The 20,827-nt window shown below is 39.6% G+C and overlaps 1 protein-coding gene across 2 annotated transcripts in view; it reads left to right on the top strand.

Annotated features, from left to right (window-relative positions):
• Window positions 1-20,827, top strand: part of RASGRF2 (Ras protein specific guanine nucleotide releasing factor 2) — a 250,309-nt gene that overhangs the window by 77,684 nt on the left and 151,798 nt on the right. For both annotated transcript variants that reach the window (XM_044266218.1, XM_044266225.1), the window contains exons 3-4: window positions 15,957-16,104; window positions 18,324-18,413. In XM_044266218.1, the coding sequence (XP_044122153.1) occupies window positions 15,957-16,104; window positions 18,324-18,413 (238 nt within the window). The remainder of the gene's footprint in view (window positions 1-15,956; window positions 16,105-18,323; window positions 18,414-20,827) is intronic.

The following is a 20,827-nucleotide window of genomic DNA, read 5'->3' as shown; positions in this document are numbered from 1 at the left end:
AAATGGAACAAATAATCCTAAAATTTAGATGGAACCAGAAAAGACCTCGAATAGCCAGAGGAATATTGAAAAAGAAAGCCAAAGTTGGTGGCATCACAATTCCAGACTTCAAGGTCTATTACAAAGCTGTCATCATCAAGACAGCATGGTAGGGGCACCTGGGTGGCTCAGTGGTTAAGCCTCTGCCTTTGGCCCAGGTCATGATCTCAGGGTCTTGGGATCGAGCCCTGCATTGGGCTCTCTGCTCAGCGGGGAGCCTGCTTCCCCCTTTCTCTCTCTGCCTGCCTCTCTGACTACTTGTGATCTCTGTAAAATAAATAAATAAAATCTTAAAAAAAAAAAAGACAGCATGGTACTGGCACAAAAACAGATACATAGATCAATGGAACAGAATAGAGAGCCCAGAAATAGACCCTCTACCCAATGGCCAACTAATCTTTGACAAAAGTAGGAAAGAATGTCCAATGGAAACAAGACAGTCAACAAATGGTGTTGGGAAAATTGGACAGCCACATGCAGAAAAATGAAACTGGACCATTTCCTTACACCACACAAGAAAATAGATTCAAAATGGATGAAGGACCTCAATGTGAGAGAGGAATCCATCAAAATCCTTGAGGAGAACACAGGCAACAACCTCTTCGACTTCAGCCACAGCAACTTTTTCCTAGGAACATCGCCAAAGGCAAGGAAAGCAAGGGCAAAAATAAACTATTGGGATTTCATTGAGATCAAAAGCTTTTACACAGCAAAGGAAATAGTTAACAAAACCAAAAGACAACTGACGGAACGGGAGAAGATATCTGCAAACGACATATCAGATAAAGGGGCTAGTATCCAAAATCTATAAAGAACTTATCAAACTCGGGGCGCCTGGGTGGCTCAGTGGGTTGAGCCACCGCCTTCAGCTTGGGTCATGATCTCAGGGTCCTGGGATCGAGTCCCACATCGGGCTCTCTGCTCTGTGGGAAGCCTGCTTCCCTCTCTCTCTCTGCCTGCCTCTCTGTCTACTTGTGATCTCTCTCTGTCAAATAAATAAATAAAATCTTTAAAAAAAAAAAAGAACTTATCAAACTCAACACCCAAAGAACAAATAATCCAAGAAATGGGCAGAGGACATGAACGGACATTTCTGCAAAGAAGACATCCAGATGGCCAAAAGACACATGAAGAAGTGCTCCACATCACTTGGCATCAGGGAAGTACAGATGAAAACCACAATGAGATACCACCACACACCAGTCAGAATGGCTAAAATCAACAAGTCAGGAAATGACAGATGCTGGCGAGGATGCGGAGAAAGGGGAACCCTCCTACACTGTTTTTGGGAATGCAAGCTGGTGCAACCACTCTAGAAAACAGCGTGGAGGTTCCTCAAAAAGTTGAAAATAGAGCTACCCCTATCCTATGATCCAGCAATTGCATTACTGGATATTTACCCTAGAGATACAAATGTAGTGATCCAAAGGTCATGTGCACCCGAATGTTTATGGCAGCAATGTCCACTATAGCCAAACTATGGAAAGAACCTAGATGTCCATCAACAGATGAATGGATAAAGAAGATGTGGTATACATATACAATGAATACTATGCAGCCATCAAAAGAAATGAAATCTTGCCATTTGTGATGATGTGAATGGAACTAGAGCGAAATAAGTGAACTAGAGCGAAATAAGTCAATCAGAGAAAGATGACTATCATATGATCTCCCTGATATGAGGAAGTGGAGATGCAAAATGGGGGGGTTTGGGGGTAGGAAAAGAATAAATGAAACAAGATGGGTTTGGGATGGAGACTAACCATAAGGCTCTTAATCTCACAAAACAAACTCAGTGTTTCCGGGGGAAGGGGTGTTGGGAGAGGGTGGCGGGGTTATGGACATTGGGGAGGGTTTGTGGTATGGTGAGTGCTGTAAAGTGTATAAACCTGGCGATCCACTGACCTGTAACTCTGGGGCTAATAATACATTATATGCTAATAAAAAAATTTAAAAATTAAAAAAAAAATCTCTATCATGAGACCCTTCAGATGTATATTGGTGGGCCATATGTTTGGGGGATGATTGCCAGCATGTATCTTGGCAGGTAGAGATAAAGGAAGTTGCCAAAAGAGTTTTTTATGTTAAAAGTAGGTTTACAGAACCTGGTTTTGGGGGGCGGGGTTTGGCTAGGATTGCCTTTTGCAAAAACTCATCATCAAGGCAGTGAGTCCCTAGAGGAAGGTCACTCTGCTGTTTGAAGGACTTGTCCGTGGGCTTGTAGGTAGTAAGGAAATGTAATAATTTCTCTTCTGCTTTTGTTTCCCACATCACTTTTATACTAACTTGGAGGTTGTTTTTTTTTTTTTTTTTTAAATATCAGTGTACAGAGACCCAAATCTTCTCTTGGAATTTTCTTTCCTTTTGCTTCTACAACGTCACTCATTCCTGATTCTTCTTCTACTCCTTCGATCATTTTGATGAAGTTCTAGAACATAGGTGAGATTTGGTGGGGTGAGGTTCAGAGCCGATGAACAAGAAAGAATTCTTGAGACATCTTTGGTGTAAAATGGTGGTTTATTAAAGCACGGGGACAGGACCCACAGGCAGGAAGAGCTGTTGTCCCAGGGATGTAAGGAGTTGTCTATCCTATACTTGGAAGTTGGGGAGGGGTTAGGGATGGCGTAAGCTTCTAAGGAATTTTGGGAGCAAGGTTTCTAGGACCTTGAGGTGCTAGCTATTGTCTGGGGAAAAGGTTATTCATTATCAGTAATAAAACCTTCTTGTGAGACCCTTTAGATGTCTATCAGTGGGCCATATGCTTGGGAATGATTGTCAACTATCTTGGAGGTTTAGAGATAAAGTTTCCTAAAGGAATTGTTAAAGTAGCCTTACAGGATCCTGGTTGAGGGTAAGGGGGTCGGTCAGGCTAGGATTGTCCTTTGCCCTTAGCACAGCCTTAAGGTGGGGGTAGTTGACTCCCTAGAGGAAAGTCACTCTGCCTGTTTTAAGGGCTTGTCAGTAGGTAAGGAAATTTAATAATTTTTCTTCTGCCTCTGTTTCCCACATCAATTTCTTCTCCTCCTCTTTCACTGCCCCTTGTGTCCTATCTCTTTCTTTAATGTCACTGCTCTGGCCTTGGCACTTTTCTCTCCTCACCTGGCGTCCCCTGCCAAGGCTTCTGGCAGGTGCTGGAGTCACCCTTACCTGGGCTCTCGTGACACCGGATTCTGTGCCAGGTGCATCACGGACCCTTTTCTTTCAACACTCACACAGCCCATGAAGTCGGTGGTACCATCTCCACAGAGTCTGGGGTCTTAGAGGATGAAATAACCTCCTGAAGGCCGCTGGCCTACTAAGTGTCAAGGCTGACGTTCGAATCCAGGCCCGGCTAACCCCAGTGCCCGTGTCCTTATCAGCGAGATGAACCACCCCTATTATGTGTAGAGTTATCTTTGTCTACTGATGTATCTATATATCCTCTCCCCTTGGGTGCTCAAAGTTACGTGATTCTTCTTAAGTCCAAAGCCAAACTCATATTTTTCTCCATGTCCCCTTCTTGACCCCTTCTTTGTACGACGGTATAGTCTCCTGTACACATCCACTCAGATACTCAAGCCGGCCCCGTCCTGCACCCTCTGCCCTCACAGCCCACATCCATTTGGGTGCTTGGAGATTTGAGCCCTGGAACATCTGGTCTCTATTCCTCTCTGTGTCAGCGGTAGTTGCCTGGCTTACTGCGTAGCCACCTCACCTGTCTCTCTTCGAAGTTTGCCTCCTAATCCCTCTTCCCCAGGGCACCAGAGTGCCCTTTCTGAAAAGAACATCTGCTCTTGGAAGAACTCCAGGGTCTCTCTTAGCTGTTTTGGTTATTATCTTCCATTTATTTCTTACTAGAGAAAATTTTAACCACACGGAAGGATAGAATCGTATAATGATTTTTCATGTTGCTTTTCAGAAAAAAAAAAACCTGTATTCATTCAAATGACACTCTTTCTATCCCCAAACTTGGGATTCAGTGATCCAGTCCCAGCGAGACCCGTCCCAAGGGGACCTCTGCGAACCTCTCACACCACACCGCCCCTGTGTCCTGGGTTGTAGCTGTAGTACCATACCCAGGGATTCAAATGTGCTGGCACGGCTCCCCTTCAGTCTGACTAACAACCTTGTCCTTCAGGACTCAGCTCTCAATCATCTGCATCACCCTCCCTGGTCCTCTTTCTCCCCCTTGTACAGAGGACCAACCATTCCCTTCTTGGGCTCCCACTGCAACTCCTTCTTTCTTTTCAAGTCCCTGCATATAATTGCATTGATTTGTTTATGTCTGTTTCTGTCTGTCAGCCTTCACTGCAAATCTGTACTGCTCACCTCTTATCTCCTGCTCCTGGCACAGTGACAAATTGCTTTTCAGAAATGTGTGTACCAATTTAATCTCCCTCTACTAGGACATGAAAAAGCTGGAATCATTTTTTTAAACATCTGTATTGTGTCATTGGGTGAAAAATGGTATTTTGGTGTAATGAGCATTTTCCTTATTAGGGAAACTGTTTTTTGCTATTCTTAATATTTGTCTATGTTCTCTGTATGAATTGTCATCTCATGTCCACTGCTCATTTTTTCTATTGGTGTCCTTCTTATCAGTTTATGAGCTCTTTGTATGATAAAGATATTATTACCTTCTTGTATTTGTTATAAATTCCCTTGAATCATTTTTTCATCTTGTTCTTGTACTATGGAATTTTTTTTGACAGAAAGAGGTTTTGAATTATAACCCAATACAAATACTACTTTTGGTGGGGAGGTTGTTCTATTGCTTTAAAAAAAATGATATTTAAAAAATTGAGATATAATTCACGTACCATAAAACCCACCATTTTAAATCATACAATTTAGTGGTTTTTAGTATATTCACCAGGTTGTGTAACCATCACCATTATCTAATTCTAGAACATTTTTAATACCTGCAAAAAAACCCCCATACCTGTTAACATTCACTCTTTACTCCCCATTTTCCCTATCCCTAGCCAACCGCTGACTTACCTTCTGTGTGTATGGATTTGTTCATTTTGGACATTTCTTTTTTAAGATTTTATTTATTTATTTGACAGAAAGAGAGAGCACAAGGGGAAGTGGCAGACAGAGGGAGAATCAGGCTCCCTGCTGAGCAGGGAGCCCGACATAGGGTTCAGTCCCAGGACCCTAGGATCATGACCTAAGCCGAAGGCACTTGCTTAACTGACTGAGCCACCCAGGTGCCACCATTTTGGACAAATCGTATAAATGGAATCATACAAACTTTTGTGTCTGGCTTTTTTTTTCATTTACCACAATGTTAACAGACAGAGTTCATCCATACTGTAGCATAATCAGTCCCCTGTTCCTTTTTTAATGGCGGAATACTATTCCATTTATGAGTATACCGCCTTTTGTTTATCCATTCATCTGTTGATGAACATTTGGATTGTTTACACTTTTTGCTATTACTAAAAATACTGCTGTGACTATTTGTGTATACATTTTTGTGGACATATGTTTTGAGATCTCTTGGGTGTATCTTGGAGTTGAATTACTGAATCATATGTTAACTCTATGTTTAACTTTTTGAGGACATGCCAAACTAATTTTCCATAGTGGCCACACCATTTTATATTTCTACTAGCAGTTTGTGAGGGTTCTAATTTCTCCACATCCTCACCAAACCTGTTTCCATTGCTATTTTATTTAGAGTCCTTGTAGTAGAAATTGAACATGAGAACTTATAAATAAACCCCTTTAATCCATTTGGGTTCAATGAATATAGTTAGATATATACTCTCTCTAAAGAATTTTTTTGTGATCAAAAAGAGAATTTTACCAATACTATTTATGCATATTTGTAAAGAAATAAAAGTATCAGTGTTAGGAAAGAATCATCAGTATAATTATGATATAAAGCATTTTGTTTAGTTTTACAATATAGTACTGTTAAATATATTTGCCTTTTAGAAGTAAGTAAGTAAGGGGCACCTGGATGACTCAGTCATTAAGCATCTGCCTTCGGCTCACATCATGATCCCAGGGTTCTGAGATTGAGCCCTGCATTGGGTTCTCTGCTCAGCGGGAAACCTGCTTCTCTCTCTGTCTCTGCTTGTATTCCCTCTCACTGTGTCTCTCTCTATCAAATAACTAAATAAAATCTTTAAAAAAAAAAGGGGGGAAAAAAAAAAGGAAATTAAGTCAGTGTTCCTTAAAATTTCTCTGCCCCCAAGTGATTATTTTACCATTATTGACTTTCTGTTATATTACCTTATAATAATATTTTCCTTGTTTTTTTTATATTTAATAGTGTTTTGGAAAGGATTATTGATGACTTCCCATATGCCCCAAACTTAGATGGTAAAGTAGTAAACGCCTAACTGTGAAATGGAAAAAGGAGCAATATTTAGAGTCTTTATTTATTTATTTATTTATTTATTAAAGATTTTATTTATTTATTTGACAGAGAGAGATCACAAGCAGGCAGAGAGGCAGGCAGAGAGAGAGAAGGAAGCAGGCTCCTGGCCGAGCAGAGAGCCCGATGCGGGGCTCGATCCCAGGACCCTGCGATCATGACCTGAGCCGAAGGCAGAGGCTTAACCCACTGAGCCACCCAGGCGCCCCTAGAGTCTTTAAATTTTATTCCTCTTTTTGATCTAACAGAGATGTTTGAGTTTTCATTCATTGTAAAGGGGACAAGTTTAGGAGAGGAGTCTATCAGTAGAGTGAGAAGGGATTAGTGGGGGGCATATAGGTTAGAACCTCACCCTAACAGGACATCTAACAGATATTGATTAGCCAGTGAAGCAGAGCTGTCGTGGTAAGAAGATTTGTGAGCCAGAAAAAGCGGATGACGATATTCCTGCGGTGGCCATGAGGAAAGCTGGGGAGGCAGGGTCTTGCGTGGGTGAGGGGCCTGCTGCCAGTGCTCACTGTTGTTTGGACGGGAACTGTACTGCTGCCGTCCAGGATTGGTTTTTCCCAGTTTCCAGAGACATCATGATGCCCCCGATAGGAGGAATGCTGATTCCAAAGAGTTTTCTCAGGAAAACAGTATAATCCTGGAGCTAGCGGGAGTTTTTCTTCAGCCACCTATAATATGAGTTTTCAGTTTAGGTTTTGTTACAGTTCTCATTAGCATATTATATGCTAATATAATATCTCTTTAGCATATTATATCCCTCCTTCTCATTGTAACTATCTACCTCTCCGTCCATCTGTCAATCTATCTAATTAGCAACTATGTCTTCAATCAGAGTAGCTAAGATGAGGTCCTGGCCCATCTAGCCATTTCTTGTGAAGTTAATACAACTTTTATTCTTCTGTAAAAATAATTAATGCCTATGATTTTATACTGCATTTCTCTGGGCTCTTGAGGATTCATTTCATTTGAGTATTTCTTTTTCTCCCATATGGAATAGTGGTGTCTTGGTTTTAATTGTAAACATTACACATGAATATTTTACTTCCATATATATATAGGTATATATAAATATATATGCATACATACACACCTCAAACTTACCATCTGTTGCTACTGGACACATGAATTTTGGCTTTAATCGTGTCGATTTCCTGTGGCTTAATTTTATTTATTTCACTTGGCAGTGAAGATACTATTTTTTTCCCCTGGTGGAAGTTAAACTGAGTAACAACAACAAAAAAAGTTAAACATAAAAAGAAATAATAAATAGATTAGGCAGAAATTCTTAAACTTGAGCAACTGCATAATTTAATCAGATAGAACATATATTAGAAATACAGTAAAATAGAAATACCAATGCTCTGAAATTTCTTACATCAAATGGAAGCATTTCAGTTGATTTGTCATAATCCACTTACTAGCGGGATGCATAAAGAAAGCTTTGTGAAGTAAAGTTGAGAAGATACCCTGGTAAGAGTAATCAACTAGGGAGAACCAATTGAATGAATCAAATGACTTGAAAATTATTAGAAATGAAAATTATTATGTGAAGAAGAATAAAACATGCAAAGTCGGTAATCTTAGATGACTTTTTTTTCTTTCTTTTTTTTTTTTTTTGTTAGATGACTTTTTTTTCATTTGACGAGGACTTGTATTTGAATGACTGTTTGTGCTAGGCCTCATGCCAGGTGCTGAACTGATCTTTAACATTTTTGCCTAGATTATTGTGGAGCCTCCAGCTGGTCCCCCTTCTTCTCTCCTGGTCCTCCACCCCCCACCTCTGTCTTTTCCCATTACAGCTGCCAGTGTGATCCTGCTAAAATGTCAGATCCTGCCTTGCCTCTGGTCAAAGCTCTGGATCTCATTCATGGTGAAAACCTGAAACTTTATATTGGTGTACAGGGCCCTACCTGCTTTAGAATCCTGTTCTCTCTACTGCCTCCAACTTATTCCCCTCTAGTAAGCTAGCCACTCTGCCTTTCCTCAGGCAACCCAGGCCTGCGTCTACCACTGGGCTTTTGCACATGCTGTTCCCTCTCCCTGGAATATTCTTCCAACCAGCTAACCACATGACTCACATGACTCACATCTTCAGGTCATGACTCCAGTACCATCTTCTCAGGGAGACCCTTCCTCATACCCTTTGTAACCCCCACTTCCTCTCGCACTCCCTGCCGCTTTGTCCTTTAAGGTACTAATCACCAGGTAACATACTATGTATTTAAAATTTTTATTTTGTTGTCTCTTGTTCCCTACCACAATGTAAACTCCGTGAGGGCACAGTTTTGTTTTTTTTGTTTGTTTGTTTGTTTGTTTTCCCATTTTGTTTACTCCTGTATCCAGTGCTTTCAACAGTTTCTGGGTATATAAGAACAGTCAATGAATAGTGAATGAGGGAGTGAATTTGGAGTCACAGAAACATATAAAGAAAGTCATAGGGGTGCCTACGTGGCTCAGTTCTTAACTGTTTGCCTTCGGCTCAGGTCATGATCCCGGTGTCCTGAGATCGAGCCCGTGTCGGGATCCTTGCTTGGCGGGAATCCTGTTTCTCCCTCTCCCACTCTCCCCACTTGTGTTCCCTCTTTCATTCTCTCTCTCTCTCTCTCTGTCAAATAAATAAATAAAATCTTTAAACAAAAAAGTAATAAATCTTGCATAAGCCCACTCGTAGAGTAAGTAGCTGACATTAGTATTTGCGTATTTTCTTTTTGCCTCTTGATATTATAGAGATGCTGGAAAATGCAGAAAAGCATAAAAGAAGTAATTAAAAATCACCTATAATTGCTCCAATAAATTACACTTACTTTAATCTCCTGGGGTTGTTCTTCTTTGTTAATTTATTAGTGCGCCTTGAGTATGTCCCATTATGTTAACTATTTTTTTTAAATATGACTTTAAGTGGCTTGTAGCATTCAATTGTAACTATGCCTCTATAACTATACCTCATTCCATTGTAACTATACGTCTACATACTATATGCATCTATATTTAGATTATTTCAGTTTTCTTATACTGGTTTTAACAAATGAACATCTTACTGTTTGATACGTCTTTGTGAAAGTCTCTGTTTATTTTCCTTAGGCTAGATTATTATAATTGAAACGACTGTGACAAGGGATATGAGCTTTTTAACCTGTCGTGATCGTGACTGTGACTGTGATGCTGTCTGCTAGAATCTTGCACTCTGGTACAAAGGACCCATTTTGTCCTATCGTTGCCAGTGCAGATTATTATTGTTCCTAAAGCTCTTGACCAAACTTGATAAACAATTTTTACTTCTCTGATTAAGTAGGTCCTTCCCCAACTCTTTAGTAGTTGTCCATATATTATATTTTTATATTATAAGATTATATTCTTATATATATTATATTCATATATTCTACGATGTCCTTAACTTCCTTATTTTTTTAGATTTTATTTATTTATTTGACAGAGAGAGGGATCACAAGTAGGCAGAGAGGCAGGCAGAGAGAGAGGGGGAAGCAGGCTCCCTGCTGAGCAGAGAGCCAGATGTGGGGCTTGATCCCAGGACCCTAAGATCATGACCTGAGCCAAAGGCAGAGGTTTAACCCACTGAGCCACCCAGGTGCCCCTTAACTTCTTGATTTAATGATTTTAGGCCCTTTTATGGGCTCCCTATTATAAGGATGAATAATTTATTTATTTTTTTAAGAGAATATTTATTTACTTATTTGACAGAGATCACAAGTAGGCAGAGAGACAGGCAGAGAGAGAGGAGGAAGCAGGCTCCCTGCTGAGCAGAGAGCCAGATGTGGGGCTTGATCCCAGGACCCTGAGATCATGACCTGAGCCGACTTAACCCACTGAGCCATTCAGGTGCCCCAAGATGAGGAATGTAAAACCTTTACAATACCTCTTACCTATTCTCCCTTTGTGCCCTCTATTTTTGTTACTTACATATTCTTGGCTTTTAAATTGGTTGAGCTTATGTCTTAAAATAACATAACTCTATTTATCAACTTTGAGCAGTGTGTATTGAATCTCTTCTGTGAAAGGTAAGTAAATTCAGATAGTTAATGTGCCTTTATTGTTCTTTCCACTAACCCTGAGATTTTATTCCTTTCATTATTATTTCTTCTCTATTTATAAGCTTTTAAACACTTAACTTCCATTCCTTAATTTAATTAAGCCTCAGTTGAATCTGAAAGTTAAGAAATCAAAACAAAACCCCAAACCAATAAAGAACGCAAATAAAAAGTCAAGTTTTAGAAATATGTACCAAATATCAAGACTGGTGTTTGGGTCCACAAGTATAATCATATGCAATTGAATACTTGCTCCTTGAAAGAGAAGCTTGCCTACATTTACTTTTAATTTCTTTCTGGATCCTGTTACTTCATCTGGCTTGTATTCTTGGATTCTGTGATTTTATCTTTGTTTTTTGTTTTGTTTGCTTGGAAAGCCACTTCATAATTTTCCTCCTATAGTAGATGTGATTGCTAGTAAACTGTTTCTGTCTTGAATTGGTACCTGGTTGATTGATGTTTGCCTGGATGTAGAAATTTAGTCAAAATACTTTTTCTTCAGTTCTTTACCGTGATCTAGCATCCTAGGCTACTGATGAGAAATATGTCATCTTGATTCCTGCTTTCTTTAGGTCAACTGTGATTTTTCTTTGGCAGCTTTTGTAATTTTTTTTCTATCCTTAGAGTTCTGATATTTTACCAGGGTGTTTCAGGGTATGAGATGTTTTTATTTATTCTGTCTGGCATTTGGATTATCCTTTCTATTTGGGCTGTGCTATGTTCAGTTAAGGGAGGATGTCTATTTTTTCCCCTCTTAGAACTCCCATAAGGTAGATATCAATCCCTTGGACCTGTACTCAGAGTCGCTCAATCTTTCTTCCATAGCTCCAATGTCTTTGTGGTTTTTAAAAAGATTTGTTTCTTTATTTTGGAGAGAGAGCACACATGAGCAGGAGGAAGGGCAGGAGGAGAGGAAGAGAGAGTCTTAAGTAGACTCTATGCTGAGTGTGGAGCCCAACGCAGGACTCAGTTTCATGACCCTGAGATCACAACCTGAACCAAAACCAAGAGCTTAACCAACAGTGCCACCCAGGCGGCCCATTCTCTGTGTTTTTGTTGTGGTGGTTGTTGTTCAGTGTTCACTGTGTCTCCACCCACCTAGCTTAGTTTTCAGCCATGTCTGCTTTGTCAATGAGCTCATTCACTGACCTGTAAAATTATAATAATCATTGTTTCCAAAAACTCTTCTTGTTATCTGGTTACTTCTTTTCTATAGCAGCCTCTTTTTGCCTCATAACTCTGATATTCTTCCCTGTCTCTCTGTAGATCATAAATCTCTGTTGCTTGAATTCGGCTTGTTTCTTTAGTATCTTTTCTGTTTGTTCGTTTGGGGCGGTATTTATCATGTATTGCAGTGTAACAATTTACCCTACAGTGCTTAAAACAGTGAACAATTTATTGTCCTCCCAGTGTCTGTGGGTCAGGAATGCAAGCATGATTTAATTGGGTACCTCTGCCTGAAGATCTCTCACAAGGCAACAGTCAAGGTATGAACCAGGTCTGTGGTCTCATCTGAAGGCTCAAATGAGGAAGGATTTTCTTCCAAGTTCACTCACATAATTGTTAGCTAGATTCACTTCCTTGTTAGCCAGTTCCTCACTGGCTGTTGGCTCGAGACCTCTTTCAGTGTCTGTCTATGTGGACCTCTCCATATAGCAGCTCACATCATGGCACTGACTTCCTCAGAACAAACCACCAAGACAGCAAGAGAAGCCAGAGTCTCCTTGTAAACTGATCTTGGAAGTGCTGCTCCATCACTTTTGCCATATTCTGTTCCTTGGAAGTGAGTCACCTAAGTCCAGCCCACACTCAGGAGGAAGGGGTTATGTAAGGACATGAATACCAGAAGGAAGGGATCATTAAGGGCTATCTTAAATGCTGCCTACTACAGAAGTCTTACTTTTGGGGGTTGGGTTTGGTTTTTTTTTCAAGTCTCTAGTGATCTTTGTTTCTAAGGAAAAGACTTTAGGGGTTATTGCAGGTAGCGGGCCTGGGTTTACTCTGCTTCTGTGTCACTTACATAGGCTTTCTTTTCAGGTATGTGGGCAGATAGTGTGGAGGCTGGCTGGAACTCCCTCTTGTGTAATTCCATGTCTTTTATGTGCATGGTTGGAACTTGTGACTTGCTACTAGCCATTATTATATGGAAGACATGCTGAGATAGTCACTCCCTTGATTAGGTTACATTTTATGACAAAAGGGATTTTGCAAATAATTAGGGTCCTAAATTAGTTCCTTTCAAGTTATACAAAAGGAAGATTTTCATGGGTGGGCCTGACTTAATCAGTGAGAAGCCCTCAGGGAAGGACTGCAGTCCTTGGGGTCAGAGATGCTCTCCTGATGGCCTTGAGGAAGCAAGCTGCATAAGTTCTGTACCTGTAAGAAAATGAATTTCCCAACAATTTAAATACTTGGAAATGGGTTCTTCCCTGATCAAGCCTCCAGATGAGAATGCACCTTGAGTGACACCAAAATGGTTGGCTTATGAGACTCTGAGCTGAGGACCCAGCTAAACAGCCTGGACCCCTGATGCACAGATACTACGAGATAATAAATAGATGTTATTTTGAACCAGGGAGTTTGTGGTCATTTGTTCACAGTAGAAGAACAATAAATGTATTTCATTTCTTGTCCCTCGTAGAGCTGATCCTTTTCTGGTTCTCTCTTGGTCAACAGTGGAGGCCTGGTGTAGATTCAAGCTCTGTTCTTTCTGTGACTAGCTTCCTCATTAGGAGTCTTCTCCACATCTAGCTTCCTCAGACAGAGGGCAGATCTTGGGCTGTGACTTGGGGGCGTGTCACTACTGCCAGTTGTACTTTTATTTCTTTACATTGGGAATTGGGAAGAGGAGAAGCCTAACTTGCAGATGTTGCAAAGGCACCTGTTTAATGAGAGACCCTAATGATCACCCCCTTACCTACTCCATTTCTTTGAATGTGTTGATTCCAAGCTTGTAGCTCTGGCCACCTTGGTGGGAGCCTTGCTTATGCAAGGTGTCTCCTTGTGTGGTTTCCTCTACTCTGCATTTCCCACTACTCTGATTCTACTCGGTTTTTCTCTTCACGGAATTTCTTACAACTTTTGATCTATTGATGGCCTATTTTCCTGTTTTATAATGCTGTTATGGTTTCCTTCTTTAAACAGAAAATAATTTTCCTAGCACTTCAGTGGGGGCTTGGAATTGAAGGGAGACAGATGTTGGTTATAAGTGTGCATGAACTCAGCTGCACAATCTGGACTTAATCAGTGAGAAGCCCTCACTGATTAGAAAAAAAAAATACTCTTTTGCTATCTAACGCTCTTTCAGTATATTTGTAATAAATTTGGCATATTTCTAATAAAATCAATGAGAAAGGGCAGAATTTTTATTATAATAACTACTTTTCTCATGTTCTATTCTTTTCTTCTTTTAAAGTTCCTTCATCTGTGTGAAGACTCTGCTCTTTTTTTTTTCTTTTTTTTTTTTTTTAACCCTCTTCCCACTTACACTTACATAGCCTTTCTCTCTATTTTCTTACGGTGATTTCTTAGAACAAGTGACTTTAAAATATTGCTGACACTGTGTTTTTTTTCTAACGCTAATAGCACACATGATGTAAGTGCTGAGGATGTTGAGATAATTGAACTAAAATTGTGATTTTAAAATTGTTTTAAGACTCTTTTAGTTCTAAGTAACACGAACCTACTTCAAACTAGTTTGGGTTACAGAGAATTTATTAGACAGAAATTATAATATTTTACTGAACCCAAAAGTAAAAATTATATTTGGATATCATGAGGGTGTGGAACCAGAAACTAGAAAGTTGATAGAAACCCAGATAGTCATTACCTTTCTGTCTCTCTTATCTGTTTTCCTCAACATCTGCTTACTTTGTTTCTCAGCAGACTCACTTTGCTTCATATGGGTATGGCCAAATATGGCTGCCCAACCATGGTAACCAGAGTTTCCAAGTTTATTAAATTTTTTTAAAAAGATTTTATTTATTTACTTGAGAGAGATAGAGAGTGAGAGAGAGAGCATGAGAGGGCAGAGGGTCAGAGGGAGAAGCAGACTCCCCACTGAGCAGAAAGCTGGATTCGGGACTCAATCCTGGGACTCCAGGATCCTGACCTGAGCTGAAGGCAGTTGCTTAACCAGCTGAGCCACCCAGGCACCCCGCAGTTTCCAAGCTTATGTCATATTAGTTCAATCAAATAGATAAAAGACAGAATGCCAGATTCCAAGGAGAAAGATGAATTGGTTTAGTTTGGGCCAGTTATCTCTTTTTAGACCAGTGTAATGTAGTCATGAAGGCAGATATTTATGGTATAAACATGGCTGCTATGGCCCAAGTTCTCAAAGAAGAGGTAAGAGATTAATGAGCGCATAATTGGGCAGGTATCTCAAGAGATGTCTTCTTCAACATTCTTGTTTATATCCAGTGTGCTATTTCTTATTAGACAGTTTAGCTTGTGGTGAAGACCGTAAGCTGAGGGTCACACATAAATTGATTTGATCCCAGCCTTGCCACTGCTAGCTGTGTGACCTCTGTGAAGATTAAAATCTTTCTGTGTACAATTGGGATGATAAAGCCTATCTCCTGGGGTTGCTGGGAGGATGAAATGAGAATATATATGGTATATCCAAGCACTTAATAAATAGTAGTTATTATTATTATTTTCAGATCATTTGGGAAGTGGAGGAACATACATTTTACTACTTCAAAGGTTGTAAGAAGATCTAGGGGCAAAATTCCTGGTGCTACAGAATTACATAGTCAATAAAAATCTAAGAGAGAGTTTTGCCTTTACCACACTTGACCAAAGAAATAGATACAGGGGAGGCTGATGGTGTTAGGGCCCAAGAAACTATACTTATTTTTTGAATGAAATGTTCACTTCTATTGATTTTTGAAAGAGGTAGCAATGGTGTAATGATCCTAAAGAGAGCCAAGCAGGGCTGGTGATCAATGGAAGAGGCATCATAGTTTTTTCAAGTCAGTTCTTGTTCTGATGGTCTCTGTAGTCATTCCATTTGGTGGCTGGTCTATTCTGATTGGCTAGTGGCTTACCCAGTGAGATGTTTTTGAATATCATCCCCGGAAACCAAGTGTGTACCATTAGTTCAAAGACTTCAGCTTTTGTTAAAGAAGATGCATCTTTTTCTTTATAAACAATAGATATTCTTTGCACTTTTCTGATGTATATGGTAAAATTGTGGGTGGCAGCCATTCATTAAATAAACTCTTAGTAAAGGATACGAAAAATGGTAATGAACCAAATTCTATATAGTTAACCGAACTCCTAGTTTAGTAAAGGATATGTAAAATGATGATTTGAATTCTTTATAGTTAAATGATACAAAATGTCAGCCCAAAGTTAATATTTACATAAAGGACCGTTAGCCAACAATCTACATTTATGGCTTCTTTTTAAAACATGATGTATGCTGTTCTATATGAAATTGCAGTGGAAGAGTATCTCATTGACTAACTGTGTAATTTTCTCTTAAGTTATGCAGACATTTTGATTGAGAGGGAAGTGTTAATGCAGAAGTACATTCATCTAGTTCAGATCGTAGAGACAGAAAAAATTGCAGCTAACCAGCTCCGGCATCAACTTGAAGATCAAGACACAGAAATCGAAAGACTTAAATCCGAGGTACTTCCCAGTTAATAGATTCTTCCCCATTGTTTCATATTTATTGTCATCTCCTCATAATTACGTAAAGCCTATCAGGGCAAGATTTTAATCCCAAACTTAGTTCCTTTGGCGTCGATATATACATGGTCAGACTAGGAAAGTATCCAGTCTGTTAGGGTTGAGTAAATATGCTGCAACAAAATACCAGGCTAATATGCTGCTTTTTAATTATTTTGTGCTCCTGATGTCCTTCCTTTGATCAGATAACCAAGAGTTGACTTAATATGTAATTGTTTGTAGACTGAATATTTTAATAATGGTAACTGTGAATCTATCATAGATTCGGTTACAATCCCAAATGCAACTAAGGAAGGAGCAGAAATGAAGTCCGAAAGACTTTGCTGCTTCTATATCTAAGGAGTCCAACTTTCTCTCTTCTAGAATTTTGAAGAACACGTTTGTGTTAAAGTATAAGACATTTTCTAGGGTACACTTTTTCCTGAATTTGTCCTTCCTGCCTCTCTCCACCTCCACCCTCCAGCCTCCAAAGGTGAACTTCTGGGGTCCTGCACCATCAGATTGTGCGATTGTGCCAAGTAAGAACAGAAGATGGTCATGGCGTCAGCAGCCATGGCGGTGGGCCCGGGTGCTCCTGTGCTCACAGGTGCCTCTGTCTCTGTATAGAAACCCGAGGGTACCTTTCCTTGCTGTCCCGTTATTCCTTATGGAAAGCAGACGATAACTGGAGAACTGAAGAGGAATGTAGAAAACAAGATTTTCCCCCCTTTCTAACTAGGGATGCATTAGCATTTTCTTTGCCTCAAAAGAGAAGAATAGCACAGAATGAAACCTACCACTAATTGTATTCTATTGACAGAACAATTCAGGGTCCTCATTCTTGGTAACTTGCTTGTCACTTTTATAGTCACTGGAGAATGTTTTCCTCTTTGTTTCCTCACACCTTCCTCTAAGACATACTCTGAATCCTGTGTGAGGTTTTCACCTCCTCTGCCTATGTACGTCACCTCCAGTTCACAGAGCAAGGGTACACGCCGATTGTACCTGGGATCTGACTGCTTCTCCAGTGATAAGTTGCAGACCATGTTCACCATATCATTAGTGATGTTAACTTCCCAGTTCAACTCTGAAATCCGATATAGTGAAAACAACAAAGGCTATATCAGGCACTATAATTTAAAACAAAATTATTGTGTTCTTTCTTTGCCACAGTAAGCTTAGAGCAGATGCGTGTCGGATGAGTGAAAGAAGTTGGCATTTACTCCACAAGAGAGACTCAGTCAGCACCAAGCAGTGTTCCCCAGTCTTTATTTGTGCATGCTTATCTGTCTTCACTGTGTTCTAATTTTAGTCTGGATATAGATTGCAGTCCCAGACTGTCAGTAGCAGGTATGTCTTGTGTGGTAGTAGGCAGAAACAATAATTTATTTCTTACTCCTTTTATTTTCCCGCATCTCTGACAGAAAATGGCAGAAATGTGTATTTGGTATTGGTGACAAAACGGAAAGATAGGTCAGAGGAATCAGTTATGACTCTTACTTTTTAAATGTATGCTTGTAGTATGTCTGTACAGGTTCTTACCTTTATAAGAGCCTGCAGTTGAGTGGTAGTCTAGTGAATTTGATTACTAGGTGTTTTGGAGCAGCTGTCTGGTCTTGAATTGCCCCCACAGGCCACATAACCAAGCAGGAGATATAAAGAGATCCCAAGTTGTTTCAGTCATTTTTACCTTTTCACCTTTTCTTCGTTGGCTTGGATCAATCCCCAAACTCTGAAGTTTCTTTTGCAGTTACCATTTTCCCAAGGAATTTTGTGAATCTGCTGTACTGTGTATACCTGGAAGGCTACAGGCTGATTAAGGGAAGCAAGAGCTTTGACTCGAGTGTCATTGCATTTGGAGACCACAGGCCATTACCGGCATCAGACAAGATGGCGGCATGCCGCTCAGCTCCTGTGAAGGCCTTGGCCTAGTCCTCACTGGCCTGAGTTCACACTTTCCACAGTCACTTCTTAGAAGCTATTTGTTAGCAACATAACTAGATAGGTTTGTGGTGAAGTTCTTGCTTCCCCTGCCTTAGCACCAAAGGAATAAAAGTTGGATAAAAAACAAAAGTTTCCTGGGGATCTCATAACCTACTTTGTAGGTATAACCTTCTAGGAGTGAATGGCTATAAGCCAGTATTTCTCAAATCACAAAATGGACCAATTCTGTGTTCTAGATTGTCGCTCTTAACAAAACCAAGGAACGAATGCGGCCTTACCAAAGCAATCAAGAAGATGAGGACCCAGACATCAAGAAGATTAAAAAGGTAGTATTTGGGGGTGGGGGGGCATTCTGGCTTTGGGCAAGCATGGTGATCAGTTATCTGTCCTGTAGTGTTGTCTTTGCCACCCTGTCTCTGAACTTGGTTTATCTGTTCTAATGGCTCTCAGACTTGCCCTTCAGACTGATCTGGGAATGGCTACTTTGGAAAAGTTTCAGCTCGAGATTTTTTTTCTCGGTTCTGGGAATCCCCTTTTGGACTCTGTGGGAGGGTTGCCAAAACCAGACATTAAGACAATAGTGTTCTCAAGTTGGGTTAAGTAAGTGCTGTTGAACCTCCTAAATTTGTGCTGCTTTCATATTTTAGGGGAATATCTTTTAAATGACATTTAAAAGTATTTCTTTTTGATTTAGATTTCAGTGCTTATTTAGAAAGGATTTTTGTGAACATGTGAGAAGATTGACTAAACACATCTGCTCAGATTTCTGTTTTATTATCGTTGTTCCTTTCTTGCTTAACATCTACATAATCAGCAGATCTTTCTGCCTCACTGTCATGTATTACTGTACAACTTTTGCAATTAACCAGACCCTGGTACTCACTCCTTTCTACCGTGTTTGATTTTATGACATCTAAGTTTTGAGTTCCGTAATCTTTATACTCTTGTAAACCACCCACTCAGCTTTGTTAACATTGTGTGAAGAGCTTCACACTTCAAGAACTTTCTTTAGATACACATCTTTAGATCTTTATTTCATCTTAAATTTTTTCGTATTCCTGTTTTCCAACAAGATCAGGCACGTTCCAGGTGGTCTGGCCGTAGAACCTTATGCCTGTTTTCCGTGCAAAATAATTATTCCCCTTAAATTGTAGCAAAACTTCAAATATTGCTCAGAGTTTGAAATAGAAATGCTTCTTGGAACTAAATTGCAATGTTTTCAGTTTTTAAGCACTAAAAAGTGAAATAACACCATTCCCTTCTGGAATTAAAAAAATTTTTATTTAAGATTTTATTTATTTATTTGATACACAGAGAGAGAGAGCGAGAGCGCACAAGCAGGGGGAGTGGGAGAGGGAAAAACAGTCTCCCCGCTGAGCAGAGAGCCCAATGCAGGGCTTGATCCCCAAACCGTGAGATCATGACCTGAGCCAAAGTCAGATGTTTAATCAACTGAGCCACCCAGGTCCCCAGAACTTAAAAGTTTTAAATTGAATTTGGTTTATGTTATTTTGGTACAAGATTGATGCTATTGCATCAATAGCATCTTTTCATAGTATGAAGTTTTGTATAAAGAAAGATATCAGTAAAATACAATTTCCAGTTCTTTCTTTCTTTCTTTCTTTTTTTTTTTTTTTGTAGAAACCGGTCTTTTAGTAAGTAAGTAAACCAGCTTTTGCTTAGCAGGCAATACCTGACTAAGGAAATATTTTATTTGACCAAAGTTTTGATTAAGTTTTTTTTTTTTTTTTTTAAGATTTCTTAAAAAATTTATTTATTTGACAGAGGGAAAGAGCGAGCACAAGGAGGCAGAGAGAGGGAGGAAGCAGGCTCCCTGTCGAGTAGAGAGCCCAATGTGGGGCTGGATCCCAGGACCCTGAGATCATGATCTGAGCCAAAGGCAGAGGCCTAACCCACTGAACCACCCAGGCACCCGATTAAGTTGTTTTTTGAAAATGTTTCTGTTAAATGGAATAATACTGATGAATGCTTTTTACATTTTCTGCCTTCTAATATTCAATACAAGCAATTAAAAAATTACTTTTGAGCTTGTTAAATAGGTTTGGAAATAAATTCTGTTGTCTTTTATGTCCCAAACAACTTAATGTCTGTATGGAAAGGAGTTTTTCAAATGAATTAGATTTTCTATTCTGATCTTGCCAAATAGCAACACAATATTTTATCTTCAGGGAACCAAAATTGGATTTTAATTTAATTACAGAGAAACTTCCTGTTAGAATTTTCCAAATAATGTGCCTATACCTTCCCCACATAATTCTGTTAAAATGTGATTAATTTTTATTGTTGGAAGGGTGGCAACTGATGAATGCTTGCGTGAAGTTTGACAGTATGATGACAACATTGGTAGGTAAAGGAGAGAATTTTAAACATTGCAAAAGAAGAGTGGTTGTTTAAACACATGATAATTTAGGTCATATGGGTGAAACAGTGGGGAAAAATAGGAAGTGTAAGAATGTGTTGAACAGATAATAGTGATACTAAAAGGAGATTGGGGTGCGCCTGGGTGGCTCAGTCCGTTAAGCAACTGTCTTCAGCTCAGGTAATGATCCCAGGGTGCTGGGATTGAGCCCCTTGTCAGGCTCTCTGCTCAGCGGGGAGTCTGCCTCTTTCTCTCCCTCTTCCTCTATGCTCTCCCCCTGCAAATAAATAAAAATAAAATCTTAAAAAAATTGTTTAAAAAATAAAAGGAGATTTGGTAGTGATTTAATGCTTTCAGTTA

This window comes from Neovison vison, chromosome 1 (assembly GCF_020171115.1).
Source record: "Neovison vison isolate M4711 chromosome 1, ASM_NN_V1, whole genome shotgun sequence".
In the NCBI taxonomy this organism is placed as follows: Eukaryota; Metazoa; Chordata; class Mammalia; order Carnivora; family Mustelidae; genus Neogale; species Neogale vison.
This window is presented reverse-complemented; position numbering and strand designations above follow the sequence as displayed.